The 18591-nt window shown below is 37.3% G+C and overlaps 1 protein-coding gene across 1 annotated transcript in view; it reads left to right on the forward strand.

Annotated features, from left to right (window-relative positions):
- ANAPC4 (anaphase promoting complex subunit 4) overlaps nucleotides 1-18591 on the forward strand; it is a 34206-nt gene that overhangs the window by 8121 nt on the left and 7494 nt on the right. The window contains exons 9-20 of the mRNA XM_052641868.1: nucleotides 946-1029; nucleotides 2159-2245; nucleotides 2952-3016; nucleotides 3767-3809; nucleotides 3920-3996; nucleotides 5431-5531; nucleotides 5616-5667; nucleotides 9603-9658; nucleotides 12162-12208; nucleotides 14259-14315; nucleotides 14646-14702; nucleotides 16535-16628. Coding sequence (XP_052497828.1) covers nucleotides 946-1029; nucleotides 2159-2245; nucleotides 2952-3016; nucleotides 3767-3809; nucleotides 3920-3996; nucleotides 5431-5531; nucleotides 5616-5667; nucleotides 9603-9658; nucleotides 12162-12208; nucleotides 14259-14315; nucleotides 14646-14702; nucleotides 16535-16628 — 820 coding nt within the window. The remainder of the gene's footprint in view (nucleotides 1-945; nucleotides 1030-2158; nucleotides 2246-2951; nucleotides 3017-3766; nucleotides 3810-3919; nucleotides 3997-5430; nucleotides 5532-5615; nucleotides 5668-9602; nucleotides 9659-12161; nucleotides 12209-14258; nucleotides 14316-14645; nucleotides 14703-16534; nucleotides 16629-18591) is intronic.

The raw sequence follows: 18591 nt of genomic DNA on the forward strand, positions 1-18591 counted from the left end.
GAATCCTCACAGTAACCTAATAGATAGGTACTATTACTATCCCCATTTTGCAGTTGAGTAAATGGCACGCAGAGCAACTGTCACTTGCTTGGTAAGGACTTGAAGGTGATGCTGGGCAGTCTGGCTCCAGAGCTGGGGCTCTTAACTAACACATTGCCTCCTGTATGAGATGCCCACTAAATGCCGGGGAAAACCTTTTCATTGTGTGCTGTTTGTATCATAGACTGTGGAAACTGGGCTCCTACAGAGTATTTAGATTGTAGCTTTGCCTTCAAGAAAATCTTCCTGAAAATTTCATCTCGAATAACCCAGCCACTTAATCTAAGTATGTGTGAACTATTAAACCAAAGTAGGACGAAAAGATGCAGGATGTGACGCAAATGAGGCCTTATAGTTTCATTGTATTCACAACAGCAGAGAGCTCTTGACTTTCTGCTATTTGCTAGAACAGTTGTTCATGGTTGCTCTTCATCTTAAGGTTCTGTGAAAATCCAACTTCCCGAATTGTGTTTGGTGCTATAGTAAAATAATTCACTCTTTATGTGGAATTTGTAACATGTTTTTAATAACAACTTTATTGTGATAATTCATGTACCTCTGTAATAGATAGTTAACTTGTATTTATTAGTAGCTACAATTCCTTAAAAATTTTTTAGATATTTGTGATCATTTTAAAAGTCTCTCATAATAGTGGTATAAATTAGATTATTACATTTATTCTAACTAAGTAGAGAGGACTGCTAACTTAGAGGGGGTCAACTGTACATGGTTAGATGCTACAGATGAGAGAATCCTAAAATTATATTCTGTTATTTTCTAATTTGTTATACTGAAAAGGAGCAAAATTCTGAGGTAGTCTTTCTGATACATAGTTATACCTTGACTCTTCTTTAAAAGTAGTAAATATATCTGTTTGTGACTCACTTTAGTGTTTTGATTTGACAGCTTGAAACCAATCTATTGTACTCTTTCTTACCTGAAGTAACTCGAATGGCCAGAAAGTTTACTCACATTTCAGCTCTTTTACAGGTATTTATTTATAGCTTGTTTTATGTGACTGTTTACTATAAGTTTCTAATGTTGTGTAAATAAAAAACTTGAAAATCTTACTTTTTAAAGCCAACTATACATGGCAGAGGTGTCTAGTCTGATAGATAAGCTTATAATATCCACTGAAACAAGAAAAAGAAATTTAATTAAAAACCTATTCCAACCCATCTCTATATTTCCAAAAGAAAAGAAAAAAGTCGTTTAAATCTTTTTAAACATTCTCATAAATAAGATATTTTATAATTTTAAAAGTGTCTTTGCAAATCAAGTATTATGGAAAATAGTCATTCTAACAGCTTTTGGATATAATAAATGTACCCCCAGTTAGCAGGTGATTGGTGTTTTAGTTGGTTGACTGTTTGGGCCAGGCCCAGCTGAAGGTTCTGTTGTTCTGGGCTAGGTTCAGCTATTCAGGCTGGTCTTGGTCGTACAGCAGTGGTCAGCTGGCTGGTCCAAGTATCTCTCAGCCATGATGGCTTTATCTGAACTCCACACTCCCCACTTCCCAACAGGCTAGATCAGGCTTGTTGGGTAAGTGGTGTGGACAGTGGGAACGTCAGGCGTGTAAGTGGAAGCTTGCAAAGCCTTCTGGAGCCTTGGACTCAGTGACACTTGTGCTTCTTTGTCACACTGAGACACACGGCCAGCCCAAATCGACAGACTGGAGAAACCGGCTATACATCCGGATAGAGGAGCTACAAAGAACTGTGACCTTCTTTCTTCAGTCTGCCACAGTCACTAATGTACTTCATGACAAAGATTTCTGGAGATCAGTATCTTTTTAAAAGGATACTGTTTGAAGATCGAATAGTTGACCAATCAGCATTTTAACAGTTAATGTACATAAAACACATCGTATATGTAAAAAGTTGAAAAATATCTATTTTACCAGATAAAAACTTAATTTGAGAATGTTTGATTGTTAAATGATTATCAAGTGTTAGCCATGGTCTCTTCTTTCTCAGGCTTAACTTTCAGAGTTAAAAGTGGTTTACAGTAAATCCTGGGTTTCTTTGAGACAATTGGCAGTAAGAAGCATGTATTATTTAGTTAGCATATTGACTTAAGTATTTTTTGCTACTTTAATATTTTTTCTTTTTGCTAATAGTATATAAATTTGTCACTGACATGTATGTGTGAAGCCTGGGAAGAAATACTGATGCAGATGGATTCTCGTCTTACCAAGTTTGTCCAGGTGATGTAACTGGAGTTTCCCATGGAAGGTGTTAAAGAGTATATGATGTCCTTACTCATTTCATGAGGGACATGAGAAAAATCGGTCTGATTTTTTCAAGGCTCAGATCTTGATTTCTTTGAGATGGCTTGATCTAACCTCAAACTCTTGTCTCAGAGAGAGATAATGCCAGTCCTTCCCATTGGAAAAACTTAGGTGGGGACAGGATTGTGAAGTGGAGCTAATAGGATGTGGCGATTAAGGACAGGTGTTGGAAGAGCTGACTGGCTGTTTCCTCATAACTGCTATTCAGATCGGAGAAGGCAGTGGCACCCCACTCCAGTACTCTTGCCTGGGACGTCCCATGGACGGAGGAGCCTGGTAGGCTGCAGTCCATGGGGTCGCTAAGAGTCGGACACGACTGAGCGACTTCACTTTCACTTTTCACTTTCATGCATTGGAGAAGGAAATGGCAACCCACTCCAGTATTCTTGCCTGGAGAATCCCAGGGACGGGGGAGCCTGGCAGGCTGCCGTCTATGGGGTCGCACAGAGTCAGACACGACTGAAGCGACTTAGCAGCAGCAGCTGCAGCTATTCAGATAATCAGTTTAAATATGGATTTGAGAGAAGGTTAAAGGTAAGAAAGGGAGTCATGTTCCCATAATTTTGAATAAATAATGCTTATTTAAAAAACACTTATCATGAGTTTATCCATCTTTCTCTAGGAAAAGAACACAACCACATCAGTGCAAGATGAATTCATGGACTTGTTGTTGTGGGGGAAAGCAAGGTAATAAACTTACATTAGATACTTTGGCTTTACCTCCTCTTTTTAAAGTAATTTATTTCAAAAGTAACTCATATTCATTGTAAAAAAAAAATAGAAAATTCTGATGCACAAAAAACAAAGAATAGTATATATCTTTCTAGGCATTTTTATTCACGTATTTATTTCCTGTGTAAATGTAATTATTTTATGTGTATGTACCATGTATACATATATCTGTACTTTTTAAATGTATAAAAAATTAAAAATTTTTATGTAGCTAAATCACTCTTTTCCTTTATTGTATTTACCTCAGCATTATTCTTAAAAAGATCTTTCCCATAGTAAGCAGTCAAAGATCTTTATTTTCATCTAGAGATTTTTTTTGGTGGTTGATGATTTTATTCCATTTACATGTTCCAGATATGATTTATTTGGTTGTATGCTATGCAAGACATAACAACTTATTTTTTTGTAAGTGTCTAGTAATTGCCCAGTGTAACTTACTGAGTAGTACATCTTCCCCTTACTGACATGAAATACCATTTTAGTGTATAGCACATTCTCATGTCTATTTCAGTCTGTTTGTAAACTTTAACGTTTCCTGTTTTTGTCTGTTTCTCTGAGTACAACAAAGTCTTAATTTTTGCTGGGCTATTTCTTTTTATTTGTTTAAAATCTTTGTTTAAATTTGTACTTTGAAATTAAATGTTTTAAGTGATGCATTCAGATTTTAAATAGAGAAGACTAAAAATACTTTCTTTTTCATTCTAGTGCTGAACTTCAGACCCTCTTAATGAACCAGTTAACAGTAAAGGTGTGGTTATCTTTGTACTTTAATGGCTATGAACATAGTCTTAATATTTTTTGAATGGCATCTAGTATCTTACTTGTTTGCTAAATGTTATATTTTTTTCTCTTAATCAGGGCTTAAAGAAGCTTGGCCAGTCTATAGAATCATCATATTCCAGTATACAAAAATTGGTTATAAGTCACTTACAGAGGTATGAAGATGACGTAGAATCTTTTGGTGTTGCATCTGCATGTACTTATAGCGTTGGTTTCCTTTCTTCAGCCCTCTTTTCATCGTCTGGCATTCTCTGTTAGAGCGTCTTCTAGCTGACATTTTTGCCTTAGCATTCGAGGGGAATCTTAAAGTGCCCAAGATTTAAAGAATCGATAATAGTGACTCTGCTCTGTGAAATAACTTTCCAGCATCTTTTCACCACCCGAGGCCCTATCTGGGCTTTTTTCTCACCCAGACAGCCATGAGTTATGTCTTGAATAGGGCATATACCCTTTTTTGAGCAGTGAAATTAAGTATGTTTGTATATCATTTTATATGTTCTGTAAAAGCATGTTACATATTTTGCATGTAAGTCCTTGGCAAGGTGTTGGTTGTGATTATCCTCGTTTTACATAAGAAGAAACTGAAGTTCAGAAAGGGCATGTGGCATATGAAGTTCAGAAAGGGCCAAGTTATTACGTGTCAGAGCCAAGACTGTTCTAGACCCTCAAGTCTCATGCCATTTCTAAACACCGCTCCCTCAGTGAGGCAGCTTGCTGGTTGATGTTCAGTGTTTGACGTAGATTTTGATAGATTCCGTTATGCTGAGACGCCTGGCCCTTACCTCCCTCTTTGAGCGCTGTAGGGCTGTCGGCCTGGTCTCCAGTCCGCACTGTGTCCCTCAGATGTGTTCTCCACAGTGGATCTGATCATGTTACTCTTATTAAAACTTCCAGTGCCTTCCCATTTGTTAGGACCCATGTCTTTGGTGGCCTTCTCAAACTTGACACTTTTGTCTCCTACCTGGGGCTTTTGTACGTCTCTTCTGCTTTTTGGAACACTTCCACTCTGTTCTTCACTTGCATTTTCCAGCTCTCAGCTCAGATGTTCAGAGAATCCTTCTCTAATTCCCAGACGAGTTCAGGTTCTTCTCTTTCACCTGTACCTGGTGTGTTGAAATGGTCTGATTATGAAATTATGAAACTGTCTGATAATGTGGTTATGACTATCTCCCCCATTAGACTATCGGTGTTATAAGGACCCTTTTGTTTTGTTTACCATGAAGTCCGCATAGTGCCTGACCTGAAGTTGGAGCTTAATAAATATTTGCTCAGTTTTAAATACATAGCTGTTAGGTGAACAAGATGACCATATGACTATCTTAACAGTGCCAGGACCAACTCTGGAACATAATATGATCTTATAAATTTTAATCATGTGGCCAGTTCATCTCACTAGTCATGACAACCAAATGATTCTGCTACAGTTTTTTGAAATAATTTTGAGAGCTAATAGTCTCTCATAGTAAGAAAATTAAAGTTACTTTCAGTTTTTATTTTTGAAAACTTAGAAACATTCAAGTAAGATAATAGGTGCCTGCCACCCTGATGACGGTGATGATACTAATTTATTTCTGCTTTGTTTTTGATAGTGGCTCAGAGTCTTTATTATACCATTTGAGTGAACTGAAAGGAATGGCTTCATGGAAGCAAAAATATGAACCTCTTGGACTAGATGCTGCAGGAATTGAAGGTGATAATTTTATTTCTCAACAGAATGTTTTAAACTCACTTTACTTATTGGACAAATGATATTTATTTATTTACTTCTTTTCAGATGCTATTACTGCAGTAGGTTCTTTTATACTCAAGGCAAATGAACTTCTTCAGTAAGTATTGGGGATACTTGAATATTGAAATCATTGACTTGAGAATATTTCACTTTTTGTAATTGAGAACCTTGCCAATTGTGATTTTCTTAAAATGAGATTTTAAGTTCTTATGAAAATTGCATGTTTATAGGATTAAAACAAACCAATAGCAGAGTGATTGTAAAAATTCACATGGTATTTTCCTATCTCACCCATCCTCACCTCAGGTCCTCTCTTCAGAGGGAATCCTTTAAACTCTTGTAACTGTTTCTGGTTTTAGTTCTATAGGTTACTTCCATATTTTTAAATTGTATGACTGTACTGCATTTCTTATATTTATCTGTTTTTTGAAATTGTTCCTTTGTTTCTCTTTGTTTTTCCTAGACTCTATTTGCTTTCTTTTTTCCTTGCACTGTCTCTCTTTACCACATTTTTAGATTTTCTCCCTGTTTCAGGGGTAGCATCACATCCCTGGAATTCCCCTCTGTCCCTGGTGCCTCCTCTGTTAGCCTCCCACCTCACAACACCCCCACCACCACCACGCCTGCACCAGTCTGTCCATTGGTTCTGGCTCTTATGCCAGCTACCACCCAGGCATTTTCCTCATTGCTTTCATGGGTTAGATCCTTACTTTCATGATCTCTCCTGTTTCTTGGTTCATTTAATCACTTTGTGGAAAATGTCCTCCAATTACTTAGAAAACAGATGTGTAAGGGTAAGCTTTCTGTGTCCCTTTGTGTCTTTTCTCCTCCTACCACACTTAATTGACAGTTTTGACTGGGTATGGATTATGAAGGGAGATTTATTTTCTCCGAGAGCTTTGAAAGCATTGTTCTGTTGTATTCTAGCCTGTTTGTTGCTGATGGAAGGTCTGGTGCTTCTGATTCTCATTCCTTTGTATGCTGTTTTTCTTTCTTATCTTGAAAACTTTATTCTTCATCCTTGATACATTGAAATTTCACAGTAGTATTTTAAATGTGGGTCTTTCCATATATTGCACTGATAATTAAAAAATGCTATTTTTAAGCTGAACTCTGTTGTATTATTATTTTGATAATTTCCTCTTCTCCCCCACTTTTTAAAACTAGATTTTTGTTCTAGAAATCTAGTTGGTCATATTAGACTTCGTGGGTTGACCCTCTATGTCTTTTATTTTTACTCACATTTTTAAAATAGCTTTGTCTTTACTGTTTCTTGTGAAATTTTCTTGACTTGATTATCCAGCACCATCTTTCATCATATACATTTATTGTGCGTTTTTCACTATGTTTTAAACATTATTCTAGATGCTGAGAGTGTAGTAGTGAACAAAACTGATAAAAATCTTACCTTCATAGATACTGTATTCTAATGTGATGAGACAGATAATAAAGAAATGAATAATTAAAATCTATAGCAGGTCAGATAGTGGTTTGTAGTGGTGGGAAAAACCATGTAGGAAAGGAGGATCTAGGGTGTGCTGGGGGTAGGAGTGCAGTTTTTTGGTCAGGGAGGGCCTCGAGGGTGGAAGGAGTGAGCCTTGCTGATATTTGGGGGCAAAGGGGACAGCAGGTATAAAGGCCTTGAGTTTGGAGCATGCCTGGCATACTTGAGGGGCACCTCCAGGAGCCACTAAGTTAGTGAACTTAGCAACAGTGTGAGCGATAGGATAAGGTGAAAGGGGTCATGGAGGATGGGTCAAGTTGTGTAGAGCCTGTAGGCCATTGTAAGGACTTTGGCTTTTACGCTGGACATAATAAAGAATAACATAATAAGCTCTTAGAGAATTACAGGCTGTGGGGGAACAGGATCTGACTTAGGATCTTTTTGATCCCTCTTGTTATTTACTTAGTGTTGAGGATAGTTTATATGAGGGCAAGCACAGAAGCCAAGAGAGAAATGGTGGTCAGAATCTGAAATGGTCAGAACCTGAATATATTTTGAAAATAGAACCAAATGGGTAAGAGACAGTGAAAGACGGGAGAAGTAGTAGGATAAGTCTTGGTGGTACGACTGTTGGGATGCTGGCAAGAAGTCACTGGAAAGAAAGCTGGTGGTTGTGGTTGAGTAGGATGCTTGAAACTGAGATTTAGAAGGCTCAGGTTGAAGGGTCTAGGGTGTGAACTTTGGAATAAGAGTCCAGGAGGAATGGAGAATGAAGTCATTGACCCGTGCCATGCTCTTGCCTGTTTTATTATGGCAGTCCTGTCTTAATTACTACGTGTTTTCTTATTTGTTTACTCATTTTTCAAAGCAGTGCCCTTGCTCTGTAGATATGACATTTCATGGCTCTCTGAGGACATTAATTCGATTTTTTAAAAGTCTTTGCTGCTTCCTGAATTATCTGTTTATATGTCACTTTGCTGTTTGTTTTGGTCTCGTTGCAAGCTTTCTGCAAAAACCTGATGCCCGATTGTTTACTCATATTTATTCCTGAGGCAGTTTACAGTTGCTTGGAGTTGCGGGGTGCAGGGTGGACCAAAGCCAGCACGAGTGCCAGCGCATGTGGGCCTGTGCTGAGCCCCTCTCTTTCAGTTTCAGTCCTCCTTTGCCCAGCCTGACGTCATCCTGATGTCTTCTGCTGAGCTTGATGTCTCTAAGGACTGAGTGTCTCCGGGGCTCTGCTGGGTGGATGACTCCGTGCTGCTGCCTCTCTGAAGTGCCTCACGTGTGGCCACTGCTGGTGACCTTCACCAGTCACCAGTCTTCTGTCTGCTTTTGACATTTCTGAAACTTAAAAAACGTTTTTTTTCTATCATCTTTTTGTATGTGAGTTTATAACACGTACACCCCTCCCCACTGTCGTTTTAATGGAGTTTAGAATATAGATGTGTGTGCTCAAAGAACAGGGAGGGAAATGACAGTCCTTTTCCTGAATGTTGAATAATTTTTTGGTTCTGCATGTTTGCAGAGAGTAAACATAAAATACTAAGTTTTCTCTGATCATGTTTTAATATGAATGAAAGGTTGTTGATTTAACTTCTTGCTCCTTGGAGATAAGTGAAATATAGCATTATTTTAGATTATAATGGAGAAACTGAGACAGTGAGAATTTCAACATTAGCCTGGGGTTGGGGTGAACTGAGAAAGACAGGAATCTTTTTCTCCCCCCATTTTTGCTGCAGGAGTTTTGATCGTGGTGCTTGGTAACGCAAGAGATGTCACAGTTTTTTATGTCAGGTGTTGTACTGTGTACAGAAAGGTTAATGATACTGACCTACTTCTCCAGTAGTATTATGAGACTTAACGCTTAGAAGGGACTTTGAGATTTAGGGGTAAAAAGGGCACATATTATTTGCTTAGAGTAATTATCTTACAGATGTGAGCTTAAAGAGCTTTAAAAAAATGATATCCATTTCTATATTCAGAAACACTTTCATCAAAGTGTAGATGACTTCCACTTATAACACTTAATCTTCAGGGTACATTTGTGTAAAGCCCAAGGAAATTTGATTTTTGAGATCTGTTACTATAAGGATAAAAATATCAGCTTCCATAAGTAATGTCTTATTGATATCATAGGTAATGGTAGTGACATAGTATAAACTTATAATGATGATTTTCTGTTATGGTTGATATTTTTTCTTCTTACTGATCAGTGATCTTTAAAAAAAAAAACAGAATAGTGCTGATAACTGTTTGTTTTTTTTTTTTAATTTCTTTTGGTTCCAAAGTTAGAAAAGGATTTCATACTTTATTGAATGCTTGGAGAGACTATTACAGTTTGTGGCAAGGCTGTTATAACCAGTTAGAATCTGAGTTATTTGCTTTATTTTTAAAAAGAATCAGGATTTGCTCTTTTGAGAGTTTATTTTTAGCTATGTGTTTGATTTGTTAAATCTGTTCTAAAGCTTTAAATGTCATCCAGATAGGCTATACTAGAACAGTAAGGATTATTATATTCCATAGTAATTGAACAATGATATATGAACCTCCTGTAATAATTTCATTTCTGATTTATTTTTATCTTTTAGAGTTATAGATAGCAGTATGAAAAACTTCAAAGCATTTTTTCGGTGGTTGTATGTGGGTAAGTTAATTGAATGAAGCATTCTTGTATTTTTAACACTTTTGAAGAAAAAATGTGGGAATATCAATTTGGAATATTCAGTTACACTAGTAAAATTTTAAATACTTGTCACTGTAGAGAGAATAGTTTAAATGACCCCACTTATACACTTCACTCAGTTTCAGCAGTTTTCAACACATGGCCAGTTGTATTTCTTCTTTATACCCTCCCATCCCCGCCCCCACAGATACAGCTTCTAACATTGATTATCTCTATCACTTACTGATAATTGACCTTTTTTTACTCTGTAATGTCTCCTTAGGTTCAAATAACATTTTTTAATCTCTACTTTGTATTGGGCACTGTTAGGTGTTAGATTTAGAGTGGAAAAGGGGAGAGAAAATAAGACAAAGCCTCTGCCGTGAATAGTTGAACTCCTGTTTTATACCGTGATCTTGTGTTTCTAGATCTGTGCCATTCATTATGGTAGCCACTAGTCAATTATGGCTGTTTAAATTAGTTGAAATTATGTGGAATTACATATGCAGTTCCTTAGTCATGCTAGCCATGTTTGAAGTGCTCGGGAGCTGCTTGTAGTTAGTGGCTACCACGTTGGACAGCACAGAACTAGAACATTGCCATTATCACTTCTACTGGACAGTGATGCCCTAGCTAAATAGATTGCAGACCACTAGTCCTTCCTTTGTGTCTCCGCCTCTCTTTGCATTTGTATGTGATCAACAAATAGTCACTGACATGATATCAGATGTGTTAATGCTCACCCTGCAGAGTGTGCATAGTTTATGTATGTAGTCCATTGGTGCTGCTGGTTTTGTGGCCTCTCTTAATGTCTTTGGAATAATTTAGCATCCATTTCCTGCCAACACATGGAATATTTAGTTGTAAATAGAATTTATTCCATAGTTCTTAAAATTCTAAAGAGTAAAACAGAAAGTAAATTACCTGTACTGTGCTAACATCCTTTTAAACAAATGCCCAAATCTTTTTTTAATTGATTTTTTTCCAAATCTTTTAATTCTCATGTTTTTAAAACATGACTTTTCATATTTGTTAGCCCAGTATAATTGCTTTTAATTTAAAAATGAATGCAGTCAGTGGATGTTGACATTTAAAATTCTTAGATTTTTCTCAAAACCATACCAACACTAGCCAGAATGGGGAGCCAGAGTGTTTATCAGGCCAGCTTCTTTAATATCAGAGTTAATTAGAATAAATTGCAATGTTCAAATTAAATGAAACCTTAGAAGTGACTTTCTATTAGAGAAATAGTAGCTTGGTTTTACTTATAATTACTGGAGTAATTAGGCAGTTTATATTCTTACTGCATGTCCTAACTGTAATAAGAAGCTGCATTAGAAGATAAATGAATTACCACTCAGTCATTATCATTAGAACAAAGCACACTGAATTGATCCCTGGGTCGGGAAGAGCCCCTGGAGAAGGACATGAAAACCCACTCTGGTTTGCTTGCCTGGGAAATCCCCTGGTCAGAGGAGCCTGGCGGGCTACAGTCCATGGGGTTGCAAAAGAGTTGGACAGGACTTAGTACTGAACAACAAAACAAACACTGGATTGGAGAACTGGAGACCTAACTGTAACTGGATGCTGCCACTAGTTAGCGATCTAACCCTGCTTTGCTCTTTCGTAAAATGCAGTCTCCATGAAGGCAGGGATTTATTTATACTGCTTTGTTCCCAGTACCTGTATTACGCTCAGTAAGTAATTTTTGAATGGATAAATGAATGAATGGAACTAGATTATGGCTGGTTTTTTTTTATTTTTCAGATAAATTAGAAGTCTGAATTAATTAAGAACAGTTTCCTAAAATAATCCTATTTACAGAATCATGCCTAACATGCTTTTTCCTGACCAAACATAAGAAGCATATTCAAACACTATGCAAAACACATGCAATATATTTCTTCACTTAGGTGGATGTAATATGTATAGAAAACTATTGATGAAGACACCCCATGAAAGGGCAAAAAGGGTCCACCACAAATATTAAAGAAGGTATATAAATACATATATACACATATATAAGTGTGTGTATACACACATACATCTTAGTGCAAGCATCTTCATGTGGCAGAAAAGCCCAAGGGGAAGAAACACATCTGTTTGGCATCCTAAGGCTTTTGGAGGAAAGAAAGAATTGCCTGCACATTTTAAGAGAAGAAACATGACTAAGTTAGGAGGGATTCCTGCACACACAGTCTTTGCTCAAGGCAGCAGTTCGGTTTGTTTGTCTGGAGTGGCAATGGGTTGTATTAAAGGAGAAAAGGAAAAATGGTTTAAGATGGCTATACCAACCGTTTTGAGCCTAAATCAAATTCTTCACTCTGCAGTTCTTAGAAGAAAAATAAGTTTTCCTTGGTGACAAGAAGCTGTTGAAACTAGAAAATGTAGTCCAGTGAGATACATTTAGACTTGAAATGCATCTATAATTAAACTTATGCTTGGAGTCTCCCTTTAAAGATCGTTTTAAACTTTATGTTTTCAGCAATGCTGAGAATGACAGAAGACCATGTACTTCCCGAACTGAACAAGGTAGTGTATATAATCGTGTCTTTCCTATCTGTGTTAGTGTTGCCCTGGATGAGCTCAGCTGTGCTGGTCATCTTAGTAGTAAGATGCAGTTATTGTTAAGAGACGTTAGGCTGTAGGCACAAGAGAGATCCTAGTAAGCCCTTTTTAAAATTTGCATGTTTGATATTTTTTATCTCACAGAATACTAAACTATGGCTAAGCTTATCATTTTCATGTTTGTATAAGATTTTAGAGTCTGTATAACATAGGGTATTTGGATTCCTTATTTTAACTTCCTAAAATCTTAAATGCATTTTTATTTTCCTTGGAAGTCTTGTATGTAGGTATTATTACCTATGTTCATGTCTGGTGAGTACCAGTTTCTTTTTGACTGTAATAAGGATTGTGACAAGTAGCAATGGAATCTCCTTCTCGGAATATCTTACAGAATAGGGCAGAATTCCCTTTTGGTTCCTGCAGCTCACTCATCCTCACCCCTCCCCAAACTGTGATTCAGGTAGATTAGGTGGTTTTAAGCCTGAAAAAATGGGGAGTATTAAAATTAGTCTTAGTGGACCAGATAAGTAAGGGATCACAGCTTTTATAGGAAGTAGATCTTTTGTGCTGTATGACTGGCCTTGCAAACCAGAGATGTTCGCATTAACTATTTCTCTGCCATCACTCTTACCTCACTTGGGGAGATTCAGTATGTTCGTTGTTGGCAGAGACCTCAATATGTAATTTTTTGAGGGCTGAAGAACTTGGATAGGGAGAAGGTGGGGTCATTAAAAGAAGCAGAGGCCAACACTGAAGCAAGAGGTGTTCTCAGGTTGCAGCCCTTAACCTAGATTGAGGTTATCTGAACAGACGTCCTCCACTCCCAAAGGAGAGACTCCACACTCATTCTTCAGTTCATTCGCTCAGTCATGTCCAACTCTTTGTGACCCCATGAACCACAGCATGCCAGGCCTCCCTGTTCATCACCACCTGCTGGAGTCCAGCCAAACCCATGTCCATTGAGTTGGTGATGCCATCCAACCATCTCATCCTCTGTCGTCCCCTTCTCCTCCTGCCTTCAATCTTTCCCAGCTTCAGGGTCCTTTCCAATGAGTCAGCTCTTTGCATCAGGTGGCCAAAGTATTGGAGTTTCAGCTTCAACATTAGTCCTTCCAATGAATATTCAGGACTGATCTCCTTTAAGATGGACTGGTTGGATCTCCTTGCAGTCGAGGGGACTCTCAAGAGTCTTCTCCAACACCACAGTTCAAAAGCATCAATTCTTCGGTGCTCAGCTTTCTTTATAGTCCAACTCTCACATCCATACATGACCACTGGAAAAACCATAGCCTTGACTAGATGGACCTTTGTTAGCAAAGTAATGTCTCTGCTTTTTAATATGCTCTCTAGGTCGGTCATAATTTGCCTTCCAAGGAGTAAGCGTCTTTTAATTTCATGGCCACAGTCACTATCTGCAGTGATTTTGGAGCCCCCAAAAATAAAGTCAGCCACTGTTTACATTGTTTCCCCATCTATTTCCCATGAAGTGATGGGACCAGATGCGATGATCTTAGTTTTCTGAAATTTTGAGCTTTAAGCCAACTTTCCTCTTTCACTTTCATCAAGAGGCTCTTTAGTTCCTCTTCACTTTCTGCCATAAGGGTGGTGTCATCTGCATATCTGAGGTTATTGATATTTCTCCCGGCAGTCTTGATTCCAGCTTGTGCTTCCTCCAGCCCAGCATTTCTCATGATGTACTCTGCATTTAAGTTAAATAAGCAGGGTGACAATATACCGCCTTGATGTACTCCTTTTCCTATTTGGAACCAGTCTATTGTTCCATGTTCAGTTCTAACTGTTTCTTCCTGACCTGCACACAGGTTTCTCGGTCTTAGCTTTAGGCCTAAAATAATAAATAGCCTTAGACTGTAAAGAGATCTGTAGCTGTTGGAGTTGCTGATTGGAAAATGGGTTTAAAATAATTACATGCTTGTCACATTTATTGTTACATAATTTTTTATTAAGAAGCTTTTCTTTATCTTGATTTGTTTTATTTTTGTTTCGGATTTGATAGATGACTCAGAAAGATATCACATTCGTTGCTGAATTTCTTACTGAACATTTCAATGAGGTAGGAAATTGGCATTTCTATAGTGCTTTTTCAACAATAATTACAGTAAATCTGGATAATGGTAAGAAGTAATCAAATTTAATCCAGTTTAAGCAACCTTCTAGCAATTATGTATGCTTTTTCAACTATTGAACTAATTAATGACAGTACTTATTTATTAAATGTAAAGCATATAAATTGAACTTTGTGTTTGTGTCTTACATCCACAAAAGAAAAGAGTAACTGCTACTAACAGCTTTCTTGAGAAGTAGAGTTTTTGGTTAAAATGTAAGATTTTTTTTTTTCTTTAATGAGTTGATTTAAGAATTAAACTTTATTTATTCTTTCTAGGCTCCAGATCTTTATAATCGAAAAGGAAAATACTTTAACGTTGAAAAAGTTGGTCAGGTATGGGCTCTGGATTGAATCTAGTTACTGATTTTTTAATTTTTTAAAAACTAATTTTGAAACATTAGCAGTGTTAGTCTTTATTATACAAAACTTTCTGAAAGTAGCATAATGCCAAATTATATAGTAGCCTTCTCCTTTAGTACAATCACCAAAGAGTAACTTTAAACTTTTGGGGGGTCTTTGAACCCTTTATATTAAAATTATTGAAAACTCCCAGAGAGCTTTCATGTGGGTTGTGTCTATGAATAGCATATATTATTAGATATTAGAAATTAAACAGAAAAAAAGAATTATTTATTTCTTAATTCACTTAAAAAGAACAAACACCCTTTTCATTACATGTTAATATAAATATTTTTAATGGAAAATAACTATTTAACAAAACAAAATTAAGTGAAGAGTGACATTGTTTTATATGTTTGCACATCTCCTTGATGTATGGTTTAAGAGAAGGCTGCTGCATTTGTTCTGTTGTGATATGTTGTTTGATCAGAAAGCATGGTTTTACACAGGTGTATAGTTGGAAAGGCAGAAATGTTTTAATAGCTTTTTAGAAAATTGTGAATATTCTTTGATACTCCACCAAATTCTGACAAACAGTAGTATCTTAGGTTAGTTCTAGTGTGGAATCTAAATTGCAACAGTAGACGTTCCGTATTATGATTCATTAAAATTTATTCATCTGCTTTTCACTTTGGAAGGATCTTGTTACCCTGTGCTTGATTTTGTAATATCATGTATTGATCTTTGGCAAAATACTGATTCACTGAATTACAGAGATCTTCCGTAGGCTGATACCTTTCTTCATACAGTATCCAAAAGTCAGATTTTGTTAATATCATTACCAATCTCATCAGACAATCTTTAACTACTATGAGGCTGTCAAGCACATAGTAGCAGATATGGGTTTTCCAAAATTTTAATTTTTGCTTGAATGTTTAAATTTTATCACTGACAACAAATACTGTCAGTTATTTTGCTTAAAGTGACAGGATCACTTTCTTTAGTTTCAAGAAAATATCTGCCAAATACCCAAGGACACATAATCAGAGTTTGCCTGCCAGTCATTCTTTTGAGTAAAAATGGAATTCCAGGAGCAGCAAAGATGTGCCTAGGTGACTCAAGTGCATTTTCATAAATGCTTTTCCTCATGGTAACCATCATGCTTTGTTATGCAGCGAAAGTGCTTTATTCATACTTCCAATTCTGTCTCTCAGAATATTAAAAAGATTTTGTTGAGATTTAATAAAATTAATAATTTTAATAGCCTTTTCAGAGATTAGTGAAACTGTATGTGGCAAAAAGGAATCCAGTGACTACTAGCATGGTCTGATTCTTGGTGGCAATGCCAGCAGTTGTCCCAACCTGTGCTCTTGACAACCAGGGCAGATGTCATTACAGTGGAAAAAGCAAATAATAGCTTTTTACCATTATAGAAATAGTAATGGCCTCATGGATCTTGGAAACCATCTTGAAGGCGCTCCGAGTGGTGTGGACCACACCTTGAGAATCGCTGCCATGGAGTAGATTGACAGTTGAATATCTAAGTCTAAAATGTGTAAAGGCAACAGTTCTATTTTCCATGAAACTAGAACGTGATACTTAAACTCCATGTATGGTTTCTATATCTGTCGCATTCTGATCTTTCAGTAGTCTGCAGTTTGTTTAGTAGCTTGGCGTTTAGTAAATGTTGGTCATCTCACAGAATAATGTGGTTTCGGAGGACTTGACAGTGAAAATAACTTGAGTAGAATAGTGTTAAATGTAAGCAATTTCAGAGCCTAATTCTCTGGTTTACAAAGCTGAAATGTCTAATTCTCGGTTTCTAGTACTTGAAAGATGAAGATGATGATCTTGTGTCACCCCCTAACACAGAGGGAAACCAGTGGTATGACTTTCTTCAGAATAGCAGCCACCTTAAAGGTATTTCATGAACCAAGCAGATTTGGGCCATGTTCCTATTTATTTGAGACCAGTTGAAGTGACTTAGCAGCAGCAGCAGCAGCAGCAGCAGCAGCAATACCTCAGCAAGTGTCCTTGCTGAATACTTATTTAAGTTCTTTGATTTTTGTGTCCATTTTATTTGATTAGAGAAACAGGAAAATAATAACAGTGTATGCTATTACCATGTTCAAAAACACAGTATGTTAACTGTGATGTAGTAAGATTGCTTATTTTAAGTATTGTCTGTTATAAAAAATAGGATATTGGGAAGAAAATTATAGAGCCTATCAGAGAAGTCTGTTTAAGTCAGTTCCAATTTATTAGCTTTGAAAAACATATGATGCTTTTAACTCCTGTAATGATGCATCACTGTATTCTCCTGAGGTGGCTTTTTTTTTTAACTTGTTATGCCTTTTGTTTTCTGGATTGTTGATACGATAAAATTTTATTAAGCCAACATTATTGGGGATGCCACACAAAATAGCAACCATTATGTATCAAAACTTCTCCGTTTTAGATGAAAAGATGTTTAAAGCATCTATTTCTTTGCTTTCTCAAAGAGTAATTTAACCAAGGTTTAGCTGTTTCTTAGATCCTTGGGGTAATAGCCACCTGCTGCTGCCAAGTCGCTTCAGTCGTGTCCGACTCTGTGTGACCCCATAGACGGCTCCACTGTCCCTAGGATTCTCCAGGCAGGAACACTGGAGTGGTTTACTATTTCCTTCTCCAATGCATGAAAGTGAAAAGTGAAAGTGAAGTCGCTCAGTCGTGTGTGACTCTTCGCGACCCCATGGACTGCAGCCCACCAGGTTCCTCCGTCCATGGGATTTTTCAGGCAAGAGTACTGGAGTGGGTTGCCATTGGCTTCTCCCAATAGCCACTATATACATGTATTATCTCCGTTAATCCTCAGAAGAATCTAGAAGGTTATCTTCATTTTACTAAAGAGGAAACTGAAGGGTAGTAACCAATAGAGCTAGGACTCTGCTAACTTGAGAGCCCGTGTTTTTAACTGCAGTCAGTAATAATCTCTGCTTCTTTCTGTTTGCTGTTTATCTGAATGAGGAGTGAGTGGGAGAAGCAGAGAAATCTCAGGCCCAAAACTTTGCTTGTTGTTCTTTTGATTTAGCCCTAGAAGTCCACATTCTTTTTCGGAGCAGAACATGTTTTATATTGCTTGAGAGTCTTCAGGATCACCAGAGAGATGTATTAACACAAGTTAGTATTGAATGGAGGGATAATAAAAGTACAGCTGACTCAGCTCATTTATTGTATTGAATGAGGATGCCAACGGAGTAAGGAACGATGCCTAGGGAGGGCTGATAGCAGTGTGTGAGCAGTGATGGCACCAGGACCCTGTCACTGTTGGGCTCATATCCATCCTGAGGACTTTGGAAAAAACTGGTCCTACCATTTTTTCTCCCCACATCTTCTGTAGCTAAATAGAAAGGCCTAACCTTAGTTACAGACCTCATATTTAACTTCAAATTAATTCCATCTCTTAAGATGTTAGAATGTGACTTCAGACCAGCTCATTAATCTCCCATCTTAGTAGATTATGAAGTAGTACAAATTGTCACTATGGAGCTTTTAAGAAACCCTTGATGAAACTTCTTTCTAGAACTTTGCAAAAATCAAGTGCCGAATACTTAATGTACATACCTTCCCAGGGGAGGTGAGAGAGTTGGTGTCACATGTGGGTGAAAGTGGGTGTGCTGGAAGCAGGGCTGCCTGGGCTGGGGGCCTGCCCTACCACTTGCTGGTGTGTGGCTGCGGGCACATTGCCTGACCTCTCAGTGCCCCAGTGTTCTCTTCTGTAAAGTGAGGTGATCATAGTGTCTCCCTCAAAAGCAGTTGGGAAGATTCAATAAATTAATCTAAATGGAGCACTTAGGATAGTGCCTGCCACATAGCACACAAGCAGTCAGTGTGCATTTGAAGT

This window comes from Budorcas taxicolor, chromosome 6 (genome assembly GCF_023091745.1).
Source record: "Budorcas taxicolor isolate Tak-1 chromosome 6, Takin1.1, whole genome shotgun sequence".
Lineage (NCBI taxonomy): Eukaryota > Metazoa > Chordata > Mammalia > Artiodactyla > Bovidae > Budorcas > Budorcas taxicolor.